The 15,678-nt window shown below is 38.6% G+C and overlaps 1 protein-coding gene across 3 annotated transcripts in view; it reads left to right on the forward strand.

The window, feature by feature from the left end:
* Window positions 1–15,678, forward strand: part of fstl4 (follistatin-like 4) — a 221,111-nt gene that overhangs the window by 182,833 nt on the left and 22,600 nt on the right. For all 3 annotated transcript variants that reach the window (XM_042431545.1, XM_042431543.1, XM_042431544.1), the window contains 3 exons: window positions 1,399–1,565; window positions 8,010–8,130; window positions 11,459–11,620. In XM_042431545.1, the coding sequence (XP_042287479.1) occupies window positions 1,399–1,565; window positions 8,010–8,130; window positions 11,459–11,620 (450 nt within the window). The remainder of the gene's footprint in view (window positions 1–1,398; window positions 1,566–8,009; window positions 8,131–11,458; window positions 11,621–15,678) is intronic.

Genomic DNA, 15,678 nt, shown 5'->3' on the forward strand with positions numbered 1-15,678 from the left:
ATGGTGTATAGCATGCACACATATGTCTGATTGTGTGCAGTTGTACAGTATGTGTCTGAAAACCGTAGAGATTTGCACAGTCTTATGCTTGGTTGGCTCCATTTATTGTAGATTTCTATCAGGTGTCTGTGTCTCTTAATTTATTGAACCAAGAATATCCTGTGCCTGAGCCAATATTGATCCAAGGTCACACACACTGACAGATATAATGTCAGTGCCGCCATGCCTGAACTCCACATTCACATAATATGTCACAATCATTGCCAAACTTATGCTCCTTTCTTAATTTTTTACCCATTTTTTGACGAGAAATTGAAGCTAAAAAAAAATTGGATCAGTTGGATTCATCCTTTGACGATCCTCTGCCTTTTTACTTTTACTTATCTTGTGAAATATCTCAGCATCTACTGAATTTATTGACATTAGCTTTTGTACAGATATTCATGGTTTCCAGATAATGGTTGTTGACATTTTTGGTTCTGAGTGAAATGTCTAAACAACTATTAGATGGATTGCCATAATTAGTAGACGATCATGTCCTGAATCCTCCGAATTAATTGGAATAACTTTAGTGATCCTCTAACTTTTCTTCTAGTGCTAACGTCAGGTCAAAATTTTGATTTGTCCAATATTTTTGTTAATGGCCAAATACTGTACCTGCAAAACTAATGACATTCCCATCTGAGAAACATGAAAAGAAAGATGGGAGAAAGAGGAAGGATTGGGTGGTATCGAAATATAATAAAGAACATGAGATAGACTTAAACCCATAATGGTGAGAACACACATACTGCCTATATTACATAGCCCACTTTTGCTGCAAAGACACTGTTTTTTTATCTCTACTAAAACCACAAGGCTCAGTGTAAAGTGAAACTGACAATAAGAAAAATGTTCTGTGCATTACAAAGTTTTCAGACTGTGACTGTAGATTTGGTGCCTGGCCACACAGCTTGGCGACAGATACTATTTATGGCGCCAAGGGGAACCAGTGAAGAATAATTCTTAATTTGCCGTAAAGGTGAATTGAATTGGATGGCCATTTCAATGAACATAAATTTCCCTTAATGAGAAGAATGATATTTGGCTAGCTGTGTGTCCTCTGACACGTGGTCCTTTTTCATTTGGGACATCCTTCACTCCTGGACAGCTGTTTATCCTCCCCGGTCCACTTGTAATGAGATGGATGCTTAGAAATGTATTAAGCTTGGCTACTGTTCCACTATATCTGCACTCATTCTGATTTGTGATTTTCTCTGCCGCCTTTTTTCTCCCTCGCTTTCCATCTTCTCATTTTTCTCAATCTTTTCTCCTTACTATCAATTCTTCCTTGCTCCTCTGTCATCCACTCTCGCTCTCCAACACCAATCATCTCTCTTCAAACTCTCATTCTAACAGAAGTTGTCCAACTGAGCCTGGCAGAGGACCAGGAGATCAGCGTCTCCACAGTAACAGTGGGCCTCAGTGCCGTCCTTACCTGTGCCATCCAGGGGACGCTGCGCCCGCCAATCATCTGGAAGAGGAACGGCATCATACTTAACTTTCTGGACTTGGAGGATATCAATGTGAGTGCTGTCGTTGTTTCCTTTGTCATGGTTGATGCTGTTTTTTGTTGCTGCTGGTGATGATAGTAGAGTTTTTTCTCCCATTTTTTAAGCAAAGAAATATTTCCTGAAAACATGTTAATTTTTGTTGTATGTCTAGATTGTTTTATCCTTCTGGTTACAACAACATCACTGCTTATGTACAGTCAAGTGATGTTAGCATTATGAACACTATTAAAGCAGTTTTAATAGATGTTTGGCCCAAGCAGGTAGTTCTGGGTCTGAAAAGTGAAGCCAATGCAGAAGTGCCTTAAACCTGCATTCTCTCTAATGGCCAGCAGGGGGCAACTCCACTGGTTGCAAAAAGAAGTTTGATTGTAAAGAAGTCTATGAGAAAATGACCCTACTTCTTACTTGATTTATTACCTCAGTAAACAGTTTCCCAACGAGTTTATGGTCTCAATCGTTAGTTTCAAGTCTTCATTACAGCATGATGTTCATTTTGTAAATTATAGGCCCATTTAGAGTAAAATAGTCGATAAAGCTAGTTTGTAATTGACAAGTCGCTGCGATGGTGACTACATTGATTACGTATGTTACGTATCATAAACCCAGATTAGAATAGGAGTATAGCCGTAGCCGTCGCTATTTCAGTGTGTTTTCAGGTCATGAAAGTTAAATGTAACATTTTGGTCATCTAAAAAGTCCTGTTCAGCTTTCAGTTGTACTAAAAGATCCTCTAAGGAGTTGGCTCTCTATCTGGTAAGAATGTTTTGTTTAAAGCCTATTTTTGCAAGCCAAACTTAGCATCAGCATAATCACAGTGAACCATAGACTGTAAATGCACCATGCTAACCAAGCTAGCAGCTAACATTAGGGTCAGCTCAACCCTCTCTTCCAAATATGGTCACTCCTGGCTCCAAAAATCCAAGATGGTGACGGTCAAAATGCCAAACTCGAGTCCACAAACCAGTGGATGATGTCATGGTGGCTACGTCCATTATTTTTTTAGTCTATGGTTTGTCCACAAGGGGAACAGCAAAACAACCTGACAGACACACAGTCCTTACATATTAAAGCTGTCATAGTGGGTAATGGGTTAGCACACAATGGGCTACTTACACATTAGCATTGTGTTTGTATCCACCCGATGAATAAATATAAATCTAGTTTTCACTCTCCTTTTAGCTCTAGTTTTGTTTCCACTAACTCCTGAGAGGAATATCTGGTTCTTTAGCTGCTAGATGTTTGACTGTCTTCACCATCTAGTCGCTAACAGAACTTGTCTGCTGAAAACAGCTGAGGCTTACTGATAACTCCCAGTCAATTTGTTACCATGAGCCACATATAAGTGATTGATAAAAGTAGCTTTATGTCAAGTGATCCTCCGTAGAACCTCCTCCATTTTGATGAAACCCATCAAAGTTTCCAGTGTGCACACTGTGTGTGTGTGTTTTCATAATTTTTCTTTCCAGAAATTTAATTGGACTGCCTGATTAATATTTGATCAACTTCAGCAGCAAGGGGACACAGTTGAGGAGCTCTTCAAGTTGATTGAAAACAAATAGTCTATTAAAACTTTTTTATAATAAGAAAATCCCATTGCTGCTATAAAGGTATGAAGAGCTCTGGGAGTTTCTCAGTTCATGAGGACATTATTTTTTATATTTTCACCCTGTTTGCAGTACAGAGGTGTGCCAAGAATCATATTTGCTGATTTAAAAAATCTCCTTACAATGTCTGCCCTAATCAACCAACAACAAACTTTACAAGAAAGAAGAGGAACGAAGGATGGCGGAAAAATAGTAACATGAAAAAAAAAGGATTCAAGTGAAGGAAAGTGGCAAACAAAGAAAGATTACTCACCAGCCTCCTCCCTGAATCAGTAAAGTGCTCAGTGCTTAATGAACTATGTAACCATGCTCCTGTTTAGACACATCTGCACAGGTGACAGCACAGCGCCGGCCTTGCTTTACTCACCACCGGATCACAATTCACTAATTGCATGTTAATGGGCGGCCTTGTTGGTCTGCTGTGATGATGAGCTGATAAACAATGTCAAGTGTTAAGGTGGAGTCTGGAGAAGAGGCGATGGCAACAGAGGTCCCTTAGGCTCTTGACCATGCATAATGAATTTTCCGCAGAGCAGAGCAGAGTGATCTGAGTGGAGGAGGGAAAGAGGAGCCCCGGCTGTGCTTGACTCACATTTCATTCAGTCAAATCAAAGATGAAACTAATCCCTAAATTAATGGTAGAGATAACCTCAGTACTTTGTGTGGGGGGTTTCTTTACAATTTGAGTAATTTCTTGGTACTCTGGATGAATCTCAGGATCAAGAACAAGAAAAAGCATATGTAAAGAAATAAAGGTTTTTGTGGTCAATTGGACTCTTGTACAAAAGATTTTGTATTTCAAGAGACACCCTGGTTAAAGACGAATAAATCATCCAATAAAAATGTAGACATCTAAAGTCCATCCAAGTGGATGCTTGGATTTGTATTTCTTATGGATATAGTGCATTATTAATTGAGTAATGAGTAAATCCACATGTACAGCGCATTAATAATTTGTCAATAAGCACATGCCATATGTGTTAATACAAAGCACTGATTATACAAGAAGCACACTGTTATAGAAATCTTGAGCTCCTCAATTCAGAAACTTCGAGACATGGACATCTTATGCAAAAAGATTTACTGACAAACACAAACTTGACTGACCAAGGAGATAGCAGTTACATTTCAAAGTGAAATGCTTCAGCACATCTGAAGGACAACAGTTGAAACACTCAGTTATTCAGGCAGCGCCCAGGTGACCTTGTCTTCGCTATAAGATTGTTTACTTTAGCGCTGTCTCTATGGCAACAGTCATAAAGCCAGGTTGGCTCAACTGCGAAGACATCAACTATCTGTCCCTCACTGTCTGCTTGTTTAAGGAACATTTCATACATGGCACGTACAGTATATAAAAATAGGAGCTTTTTCATATATGACACATACAGTATATGAAAATTCCTTTAAACACACGGATGTTTTTAATGTCTATATACTAATCTGGATAGTAAACTGAAGTCTCACTTTTAAACTCACCTGATAACACTTTAATGTATGTAAAGGATTTTACTTTCTATCTGCTTATTTTAAGAAGTACGTCCTTAAGATCCTCCAGAAAATTTTACATATTGAAAATAAAGTCATCAAAATGCAACTGAAATAGAGCTTAGGATCTAAAAAACCCTCAATTTCTCAATAAAATTTAGTCCAGTTTTAATTGATAGCATCTTTTTACCTGAAAATAACCAATATCACACTATCTGTGCTGCGCTGCTATCAGCTGCTCCAACAATAAACTAAAAAAGGAAAGAAAACAAAATCCACAAGCCTCTGATTAAAATCCACATTTATAATTTCATGTTTGAGATTTCTATGATATAATGTATTTCATCTGATTAACAATGCAAGACTTCATGGATTGCTAGTTTGTTAATTTATAATCATAAACTACTAAGTAGTTCCTGCTGGATTTAATTGTACTGGAGAGGTCTGATCAAAGCAGTCCATTAATGTTTTTCCCAAAGCCTGTTTTCACACTGAATAACATTCACTCAGACTACCTTCAACTGTCTGAGAGTACAACATATAAATCAGCTAGATTAGTCTAGTAGATTAGTCTTTATGTAACTTCACAGAGAATTTGACCAGTCAGCCAATATTATATGATATTCATTCAAAATGATGTTTGACAGTGTTGCAGTAAAATCTACATTCATATAACGGATCCATAAAACGTCAGCCTTAGTAAGAAAGCAGAATAAAAGGTAATAGACTAACAGTGCAGGTTAAAGAGGAAATGGGGTGAGAGGAGGAAGGGGATTTAACTTTCCAGTCCAAGTCCTTTCAGCACACCGTTTTCCTCTGCTGATCTGTGTTGAATGGAAGTAGGATTGTTTTCAGAAGTTTCATTCGACAGTGATGGAAATCTTTCTGCGCTCTGGCATATAACCTCTACACCTGAGAGCTGAGCCTCCATTACAATCAGTCTCATTTGTCTGCTCTCCTTCACTCTCTTCATGGTCTTTGTACTCCTTCTGTCTCTCTCTGCCCTGCCTTGTTCTGACCTTCCACTCCACTGTAGTGTTTTCACCATGTTTCTTTCTCTGTGTGTTTTTTTTTTTTTAACTCTCAATCATTTTTGCCTCAAAACTGGCCATTTTACATTTTAAAGTAGAGCTATGTTCTCCAAAAAGTAACATCACCCTGTATAATGGTGGGTTCAGACCTGTTTCTGTTTTTCACACGACTGCATGAAAGAAAGAAAACAGGCAGAACTACAAACAGAAGCAGACAGAACAGCAATATAATCCACCACAGCTGCTTATAGCTTCTGTAGTTATCAACTAAAGTGTTGCACGTCTGAGTGAGATTGGAAACCGATTCATTTATGCAGAAATTAAATGAATAATGTATATTTCTTTTATTAAAACAATTACCACACAGCTCATTTTATTTGCATGTACATTGCAGCAACTTGATAAACATGAAATGAATAAGTATATAAGGGCCGATGTAATGAAAAAGCACTGATGAATGTTATTTGAGGATAGGTCAAAGGAGACACTGATGTAGTTTTGCATCTCAAAAGCAAAACTTTAATGAGTGACTTAACATTTTATTATTTCGAACATGGTCATCTTCACATATAATTCTTCCACTCCTCTTTCTATTACAAAAGCATATAATTTACTTTGAATAAAAATAAAAAGGCTGTAATTTTCTCAGTCCGTTTGTCTGTGTATCATCGGTACATTTCATGAACTCGGAGGTTAACGACTATTCCCATTGTTATGAGGAGCTGTGCTAGCAGAGATCAGCCATTTACATTCATGTCTTCTTAGTCACTGATGACACCAGCCAAGCAGACATAATGCACGATTAGAGTGAAAGACAACTTTGAAGTATTAGCAAAATTCTGCAACAGCTGCCAACATGTCAGATCTCATGCTTTCATGGTCTTTTCTGTACACATCTCATTGCACATCTGTCTGCCCTGGGAGAGGGAACCTTCCTCTGTAGTTCTTCCTGAAGTTTCTACCATTTTTTTCACTGTTAAAGTGTTTTTTTAAAAGGAGTTTTTACATATTTGTATCGAGGCTGCTAAAGACAGGGGATGCTGATTTGCTGTACAGATTGTGAAGCCTCCTGACACTGATTTGTGATATTGGGCAACACAAATAAAATTAAACATTTTATTTTTGCACTTATCAATTTAACAACACAAGAGACACGACGATCACACATATAACACACAAATATATAGCAGCCCAACAAACAACAATATCATCTCTGACAGTTGTAAGGGTTCATTAAACAATAAGTGTAATTTTTTTCTTTCACTATTTCAATTACACTAGGTTTGCAATTGGAGAATTTTGAGACTTGAAATGTTTATTAAAGTAAGCTTACAGTATCATGCTGTTATTCTGTGTTGATGTAGCAGTGAAAAAAAAAAGTCTAATGATGCAACTGACAATATGATCTTCGAATCAGAGGCGCCTTTAATGATTACTGTTAACACGTTTTTTTTCACAGGAACCATAAATGATTACGAGTTTAAACACAAATATATCTTAAGCTATCCTGCCAGATATATTACAGTCATACATTTTAGCCCAAACAGCCCATTCACTTTTAATTGCCTTCGCTGGTGTAGTTGTATCTCTCACCTCAATTGTAAATTCGGAACATTAAATGCTGCCCAAACTCCCCTGTATATCTTACAGGAAAGTCATCTGACATTTTCCTCACAAACTGACTCTTCTCTGTCAGGTCACATAAATTTCAAGAGCCCTCAGAAAGAAAGCGGTCGTTTGTGGTTTCCATGTCATGACAGTTCTGCATCAGGACATCTGCTCTGCCACTTGGTGGGACAACAAACTATTTAATGCCTTAATCCGCCCTAAGCTGTGGCTGGAACCCCCTGGTGACTGCCGCACGCTGCACCAACAACAACCAGCTTCATTCATCAACCTAATGGGCTTTATATTTTTAACCCTTGCCATTTATCAGGCTAAGGCAGCGTGATGAGGGGAGAGAGGAGGATCAAATTCCCCAACGCCTGCTTTCAGCTCAACAGGGAGACCGTTGATTCATGGTTTCTCTTCCTTTTCGCATCACTCTTTTTCTCTCTTGTCTTTTCCCATCACTCCCTGCTGTTGCGTGCCTCCTCTCTCCTCTCCTCTCCTCGCTCTCTCCGAGCATCCTTACATATTCTATCAAGCTATCTTCATTCTCCCACCTCCTCTACCTCACTCCCTGTGGCTCCTTCCTTCGCCCGATTCTTCATCCACTACTCCCTGTCGTACAACTCCCGCTCTCCCTCTCCTTCTCCTCTTTGCTCTTTCACCGTCATCCCCGCCTCTTCTTTCTTTACTTAATTTTCCTCTTCCATCCCTCTCCTGTATTTCAGGACTTTGGGGACGATGGCTCCCTGTACATTACCAAGGTGACAACCATCCACATGGGGAACTACAGTTGCCATGCCTACGGCTATGAAGACCTCTATCAGACACATGTGCTGCAGGTGAATGGTCAGTAGTGGCTCATTTCTTACTTACGGTGGTGGAAGAAGTGTGGACGAAATGCTTTAGTTTTGTTTGTGGTACTGTGTGGTTCCCCAGAGAGGGAGTTTGTCTTACTGCCTGCCCTTTTTACAGTGAAGAACAGTTCCAGTGACTGGTGAGGTTTCAGTGACAATCAGTCGAGATAACAAGGAACCAAACATGGGGCTCCCAAGCCATTAAGCCAACCTGTTCGAAGCAAAGGATACTGTAGATACCTGTGTCACATTGCTATATAACAAATAGTAAGTTAAAGGTACCCTGTGGAGTTCTCTTGTAGACCTGCAAAGTTTCTGTTTACATTCAGTGTTACTCACTAAAATGTATGGTGTGTATCTTTGAGGTCTAACAAAGGGTCTTGAAAGGTCTACAAGTCTTTGAGGTCTTGAAAACATTTAAATCCTCATAAAACATTTACAAAGCAACATTTTTGAACATTTTGACACCTGCATTGTTTACATCCATGTTTATTTGCAAGAAGATTTCTTCTCCACTGCCTTTTGCAGACATATTTCTGCATTTCTTGGTGTCTTACGGCCGCCTGTAGATAAGTGGAATAATGTGAAAACATTCGCAGGAATGCATATTGCGTCACTTGAATACACATAGATGTGTATGTGTGTCACAATAACAAAAAAAAGGGGGGGTGGCCACTCATACAGGCGTTGCTTCTAACAGTCAACAACTCGACAGGGTACCTTTAAATAAAAAAATCCTAATACAGCAATGTTTAATAAAAAACAGTGTTTTACAGAAGGGAGAAATTAAACGAGGAAATATACAAGACACACAATGTATATAAACCACAAAATATACAGTTACAACATCAAGAAAACACCAAAGAGTTTGAAGATGCTTTTTAAAAATGTGCACTCATTTGGCCTCTCTGAGACTTTCTGGGTGACTCTTTCAAAGTCGTGGAGCAGCAACAGCAAAAACACGATTACAATCGATTACACAGGATCACACCACGAGGCTCCTCTGCCACTAGAGAGTTTCAGTTATCATATGTTGCCATGACACTTTCGACTGTGTGTTATCTTTAATGCAGTGAAAATAATGTGACATGAATCAATGGGGTTGTGAAATGAGCTGAAGTGTTATTGTATTATTTGAATCATCTACAGTATATACAAAGTGAAGAAACAATTATCTATTTGTCTTTTTATTATTTACTTTTTATTGCCGCCTTTTATTAAATCAAATTTACTTGCAGTGCTACACTGTAACTTTTATTCTCCTGTTTTATCTGTCTTATTCTGTTTTAGCTTATTTTTTATTTCCAATTTAACACTTTTTAATTGCATTTAAATGTCTTTTTATATTGCCTTGTGTTGCTTTTACATTCTGTCTTGATGAGAATGTAGACAGAATATTTTATGTAAAGCACTTTGAACTGCCTTGTTGTTGAAATGTGCTTTACAAATAAACCTGTCTTGCCTTTATTTTTATGTATATTCTCCTTTATGATTGAGCTATTCTTTAGTTGTCAGGAAAATGTCTAAGAAGTTGCTTGTCAAAACGATTTGTTTCCCAGGATTATGGCTGTCAAAAGCATTGCATTGCATCACACCAACTCACTAGCCAGCCAGCATCATTACATGCATAAGGCTGAGAACTACTTGAGTTGTCATGCAGTGTATTCAATTGAATCTATGCAGAGGATGAAAACTACTGAAGCTAAAATTCATGTAAAAAAAGAGCAGAAACACCACACTTACTCTGATTTTAGCAGGCTGAACTTGTCAAAGCACTGTCTTACTCATATTAATCATCTGCATAAAGACCTTTGTCTCCCTTGCCTTTAGACTAGTTATAACCAGGCATCTCGCCAAAGAAGATCCAGGGAGGAAGAATTTTAAAAGCCCCCCTAGCCCCCCTATTTACTGCGCTTTTGTCTCGGGGTGACAGACAGGCAAAGGGGGGAAACATTTGATTCAATTAAGTCTCTTTCAATTAAGGGAAGACAATAGATGTCATTGTTCTGTTTTTCTGAGATGCTAATTGAAAAGAGATGCTGCCGCGTTTTAGACCTTGAACTAAAGAAGGGGAGGGAGTAATGGGAAGGGAGTCAGGGAGACCGACTGAGGTCCTGAAGGGCGAGTTATCAGGAGAGGGCAATTACCAACTGTTTGTGTTAGGGATTCGAGGTATTTCAAGCGAGATAGGACGAGGTGAGATAAGGTGGAATGGAAGGGAGCCAAGTGCCACATTAAACAAAGTGGGTGGTTTGCATCATGTTGCACTATTAAAGCAGTTATACCCGTGCTTCCTTCTGTACTGTGATGAGAGGGGTGACAGCGCTGCAGCTTTGGTATAAGTGAAGTACTCTTAGTAGCAGTCTAGTATTCTTTGCATAGTATTATAATACCCTCGAGTGTAGTACGGATGCTGTTCATGAATGTCTCTTCGATGTTAAGCACATACACATTATATAAGATAGAAAGGAAAGGAAAAAGGGGTTGGAGCGAAGTTATGTTTTGATAGAAAAACAGCAGGTGATGTAACAGATATAGATGTGACAGATAACATCAGAGACTTTCAGACAGGCGGAGGGTGAGGCGTAGAAGTAGAAGATGATGTATGGGTGTAGGAAGAGGAAATGGGTGTTTTAGATGTTGGTGTGAGTGCACAGGAACAAAAGAAGAAGAAAAATACATGGTTATGTTTATAATTAAACAATTATAATAATAGAGATAAAGGGAGACTGTAGGAAGGTAAAGAGAAAACAAAGCACAAATAAGTAAGTTGCAAATAACAGAAACAATATTTGAAATAAAATGCATAAAGCTGTTATATAAGTGTTTGGCAGAGGGGGCAAGGTTGTAGCACAGTTGGATGGGATATACAGGATTTAGCTCCTTGAAGGAGAGGATGTCAGGATTTGGCAGCAACAGAGGTCGAGAGGGTCCCAAGCATCATAACCAGAAAACGACATCTTACCTGTTCATGTAAACTATTACCTCATATTTCATTTTCCCCCTTCATTCCTCCACATTCATTTGCGGTCTTCTCCCTGGAGGCACTGGTAAGTGGTAGATACGTCCAACATCTATTTCATACAGGACTCGAGCTGTAATAAAGTAGCCCCAGAGCTCTTGGATTCTTGTTATGTGTGAATATATTCCATGCTGGGGTGAGACAAATTCCTCTCTGCCCACTGCGTGTGTGGGTGTTTGTGCTATAATCCCCCAGGAGTTACAGTCTACCATGAAACAGTGTGTAATTATGTTTTCTCTCGCCCCTCTCCTCTCTCCCTGTTTGTGTCTTTTGGTTTTGTTTGTGTTTGTACGTCCAGTCCCTCCAGTGATCCTGGTCTATCCAGAGACGCAGGCCCAGGAGCCCGGTGTATCTGCCAGCCTGCACTGCCACGCTGACGGCATCCCAAATCCCAAACTCCTCTGGCTGAAGAACGGCATGGACCTGCAGCCCAGATCCTCCAAACAGCTTTCTCTCATAGGTGAGGAGTATTTCATTATTTTGGGAAGTGCTGTCAGCATGTTGTACGTTTAAGCAGATACTGTATGTCACGTCTCGTGGGTGCAGTGTTTTTGAATTGCAACAGTATTGCAGTATGGCAACACTGCAGAACTCTGTAAACACACACAATGCATGTGGACAGTGAAGACAAAGCTGGTGCTCTGTCAAACAAACTTTTTTTAATTGGGTACTCACTTGTCAGCAGTAACATTTTGTGGTGCTCTCCATTTATTTGCATTCCAAACCAAGGTGATGAAATCCAAGATCGCAGCCACCCTCTTCAACCGTCTTCACTTTGCTCCTCCGACAAATCAAACATTCTGTAGAAGTGAAGGAAAAGTGAGATCAAGAGAGTGAAAATAAAATGAAATATACTGTGTGTCAGGAGATGGCAGCTACTTATCCTTGCTGGAGGGCTGTTTTTAAAGACACACTCTCAATATAAGAGAAAAGGAGCAGAATGGAGCACGACTTTTCTTTTTATGGCCTAGTTCTCATTAAGGGAGAGTTTATTGGCTGTGTGTGGGTCATTACCTGTGGTAATAGCCTGTTATCAACCCTCAGAAGCTCAAACAAGGGAGGTACTGTACTGCAAGGTTCCCCACTGCGGTGGCCTCAGCATCAGATTTGCCAACTAATGTGGGCAATGGCAAGGGGCAGGAGTCCCACTTACAGTAATAATTTGTGCTTTTTTTTTTCCTCATTAAAAGAATTAAGGAAAGTGAAAACAATAGAGTGGAAAAGTAGATTAAGTAGTATGGATTACCATTTTTATATAGCTCTGTGTGAGAGAGACCAAAGCAGAGGAGGTATGATTTGCTATTTCCTTTCAAACGAACTACATATAATGTCAGGGGTGTAATAAAGACACTGTAAAAGTGTTTCCTCTATCCGTTTTTTTTTTTTAGCTGAATTCTGTCAAATCTGAACCACACACTGACAGCTGATAGTGAGGAGTATTGATTGTAGACCACAGTTGAACACTAAAGAGAGAAACGGGCTTTGTGCTGCTGAGTGAATGAAACTGTGTTCTGGAGCTGTCCACTCTGCTGAAACCACTCGAGCCTGTTGTAGATCTTTGCCTGATATTACCAGCTGTTACACTCTTTTTCTTTTCTTTAGAGCAAACCTCTTAACCCGACGACCGGGACACAGTGACACGTGACATTACAGTTCATTTTTCTGACCCAGATGCATTGTGGGAAGAAGTCTCAACACATTATTTTACCAGACAGGTTTTAAATAAATAAATAAGTTCATTATCACTATAATCACATCCCTCAGTTTTCAAGGGCAATGGATGGCTGCGAGCTGCGTTTGCGGCTGTTGAGTGAAAACTGTGAACTAAGTGCCTTCAACTTTTCCTTATTTATTAGTCATTAAGAGGGCAGAGAGGAAAGTCATATGTATTGTGAAGACTGCTGACGGTGAGTCAAATAGGAGCATGCCTTGGGCTCAGATTCACTAACGGTTTTCACCTACACGTGCATACATACACCCTCTATGTATAATCCTTTCCGGTGCACAAGTGTATGATGCTGCAATTATGTTGATTATTTTGGTACATTGAGCAATATTGACTGTAATCCACAATCCATCTTTGCTTTTTTTGTCCGAATCAGAGGGATAGCAGAGGGTTTGTTAATCAAATCATTTTCTTATTCTATCTCTGCTGCTTCTCCTGCTGAATATTCATAGTTAGGTCTAACAATGAAAATGTTCTTTATACTACAAGTGTTGCTGACATTTTCAGACTTTTTTTCCTCCTCTCTGCACCTTGGAAATAGATAAAGATGAGCCAGAAATCGCTACTCTGAAGTTTATACTTTGCTGATGATCACGTTGAAGTGCCAGTTGACAGACTCAGCATCACTTTATGTCCCCTTAGCAAGCGATTTAATTGCCTTCTTCACAAAAAACCCCTTACAAGCATAAAATTATATTACATCGTTATTTTAGTTACAAGAGTCCTTTTACATATATTTCTACCAGCTCACAGAAATCCCTGAGACCAGGGACCCCGGGCACATGCCCCGTTTGCCCTTGCAGTAATCTGTGCACAGGGAGCAGTTAAGGAGACTAAAAGTCATAATTTAAGACAAAACCATTTTAACCACAAAACCACAACAACTCAAAACCCCTGATGCCACGAACTGCTACAAGCCTGCAAAATCAGGATGTAAAGGCTAAGTTAATGAGCAGTTGATTCAGTGTTTTTCAATAAAAATTGATCAGAACATAATTATGAATTAGAAGTAATTAAAAGTGGTGTCTCGTTTCATGAAGGCCTGCTTCAAGGCAGTTTTCACTTCAAAGCATTGTGCACTTTTCCCCTGATTAAAGAGAATTATTATCAGAATCCAAAAGACATTTCACTGATGTGAAAAACTTTGCATCAACATCTGTAATGTCTTGTTATTTTACAACCCAGTAAGCACAAATTAGAAGACAGGGATAATTTTCAATGAAAAAAAGAGGGAACTTGTTATTTGTAAACATGCTCTTTATTGCTGTTGAGTAAGACAAACACTTACAGTATACTGGCTTTATATTTAAACAGGTAGAAAATATGTGTGAGGAGAACAAGAGTGAGAGAGAGAGTTCATGTTATCGATGCCTAGAGAGAAGCACAGAAAGGGATGAAAAGTGAAGCTATATAGTAGCTTCAGTTTAATACTACATACAGGAAGAATCAAAGTGCAGCTGTACATCACAGAGTTTGATGCTACAGCAAACATCAGAGAGTCTGCCTCTGATGCTGACCTCTGTGTAATCATCACCTGCTGTCTGTCACCTGTCACCTCCATCTAACAGCACTGGTGCAACTGGAACAATGCTGCATTGTGTGTAAAAATAAGTATGAAACTAGACTTCACTCGGTTCTGAAAGACTAAAAGGCTACTGAAGTGGAAACTGAAAAATTGTAAAGTATTTATTTGCATGTTGAAGTTAAACTAGTACATCAGTGTTTTTACTGAGCAGTGTTCAGCACCTTTTTTAAGTTACTGAAATCACTTTAAGTGAAAAGTTTATCAAGGTGACTTTACTTGTGCATCTTATTATTGAAACAGACTGTTTTGACAATCAGCCACACGGAAAAAAAGGCATTTTTGAGTTGTTTATCTGTGTACAATAATGTTAACGGCTGATGAGTAAACTACAGCACATTTATAAGTTATGAGTTTGCTTTTATCACATTTCAGGTGAAGACAGTCATTTGCTATAAAATATGACAAAAAGAGTTTGAGACAGCACATATGATGATGACATGTGGATACTTATCACTTTAGTCAACTCTGGTTGTTTTTAAATGTGCTGTATAAATAAACTTGGCTTGAATTATTGGCACAAGTTGAAGTAATATTCTTTTTTTTTTTTTTACCCAACTCAAAACAAATCTGACTCTGTACCTTATGTAAAGCCTGATATACTTGTGTTTGTCCCTGCCATTGTTTACCATTGTATTCATTTTGCTTTGTTTTGGACATTATTTTCGCTTCCTGTGTATGAGTCAGTAGTTTCTGTTTGCTTCATCTCAAACTCAATCAGAGTCGAGGTTAAACAGTATTTGATCACACTGGAAATCCAGTAATGAAGCTGCTCTGTGAATTTGACTGTATTTATATTTAGCTTTCAAATGGTTTGGTTTTATTCTGTCATAAAACAACCAACATATAACTTGTCCAAGTATTCACCAAAAAATAAACAAGCAAAGAGACAGATTCATTCAACATTAAACATGTGGAAACACAACATAAAAGATGAAACCATAAAAACTATAAGCAGCATGTAACACAAAGTATTATGCATACAAATGAAGCATGACACGTTAAACTTTAATTAGAAGTAATACATAACTTAAATTATAAGAAAAAGAGTCAAACAAACAACCACGGCTCTAAATCCTGAATGTTTTATTTTATTTTTTACTTTGCTTATGAAAAGGAGCAGTTTTCAGTTCGTCTGCTTGCAGACATGCGGTGTGCATCTGAGGTTGATAATTAGTCTCACTCAATCAAACTGAACTCAAGAAATCAA

This window comes from Thunnus maccoyii, chromosome 13 (assembly GCF_910596095.1).
Source record: "Thunnus maccoyii chromosome 13, fThuMac1.1, whole genome shotgun sequence".
Taxonomy (NCBI): Eukaryota; Metazoa; Chordata; class Actinopteri; order Scombriformes; family Scombridae; genus Thunnus; species Thunnus maccoyii.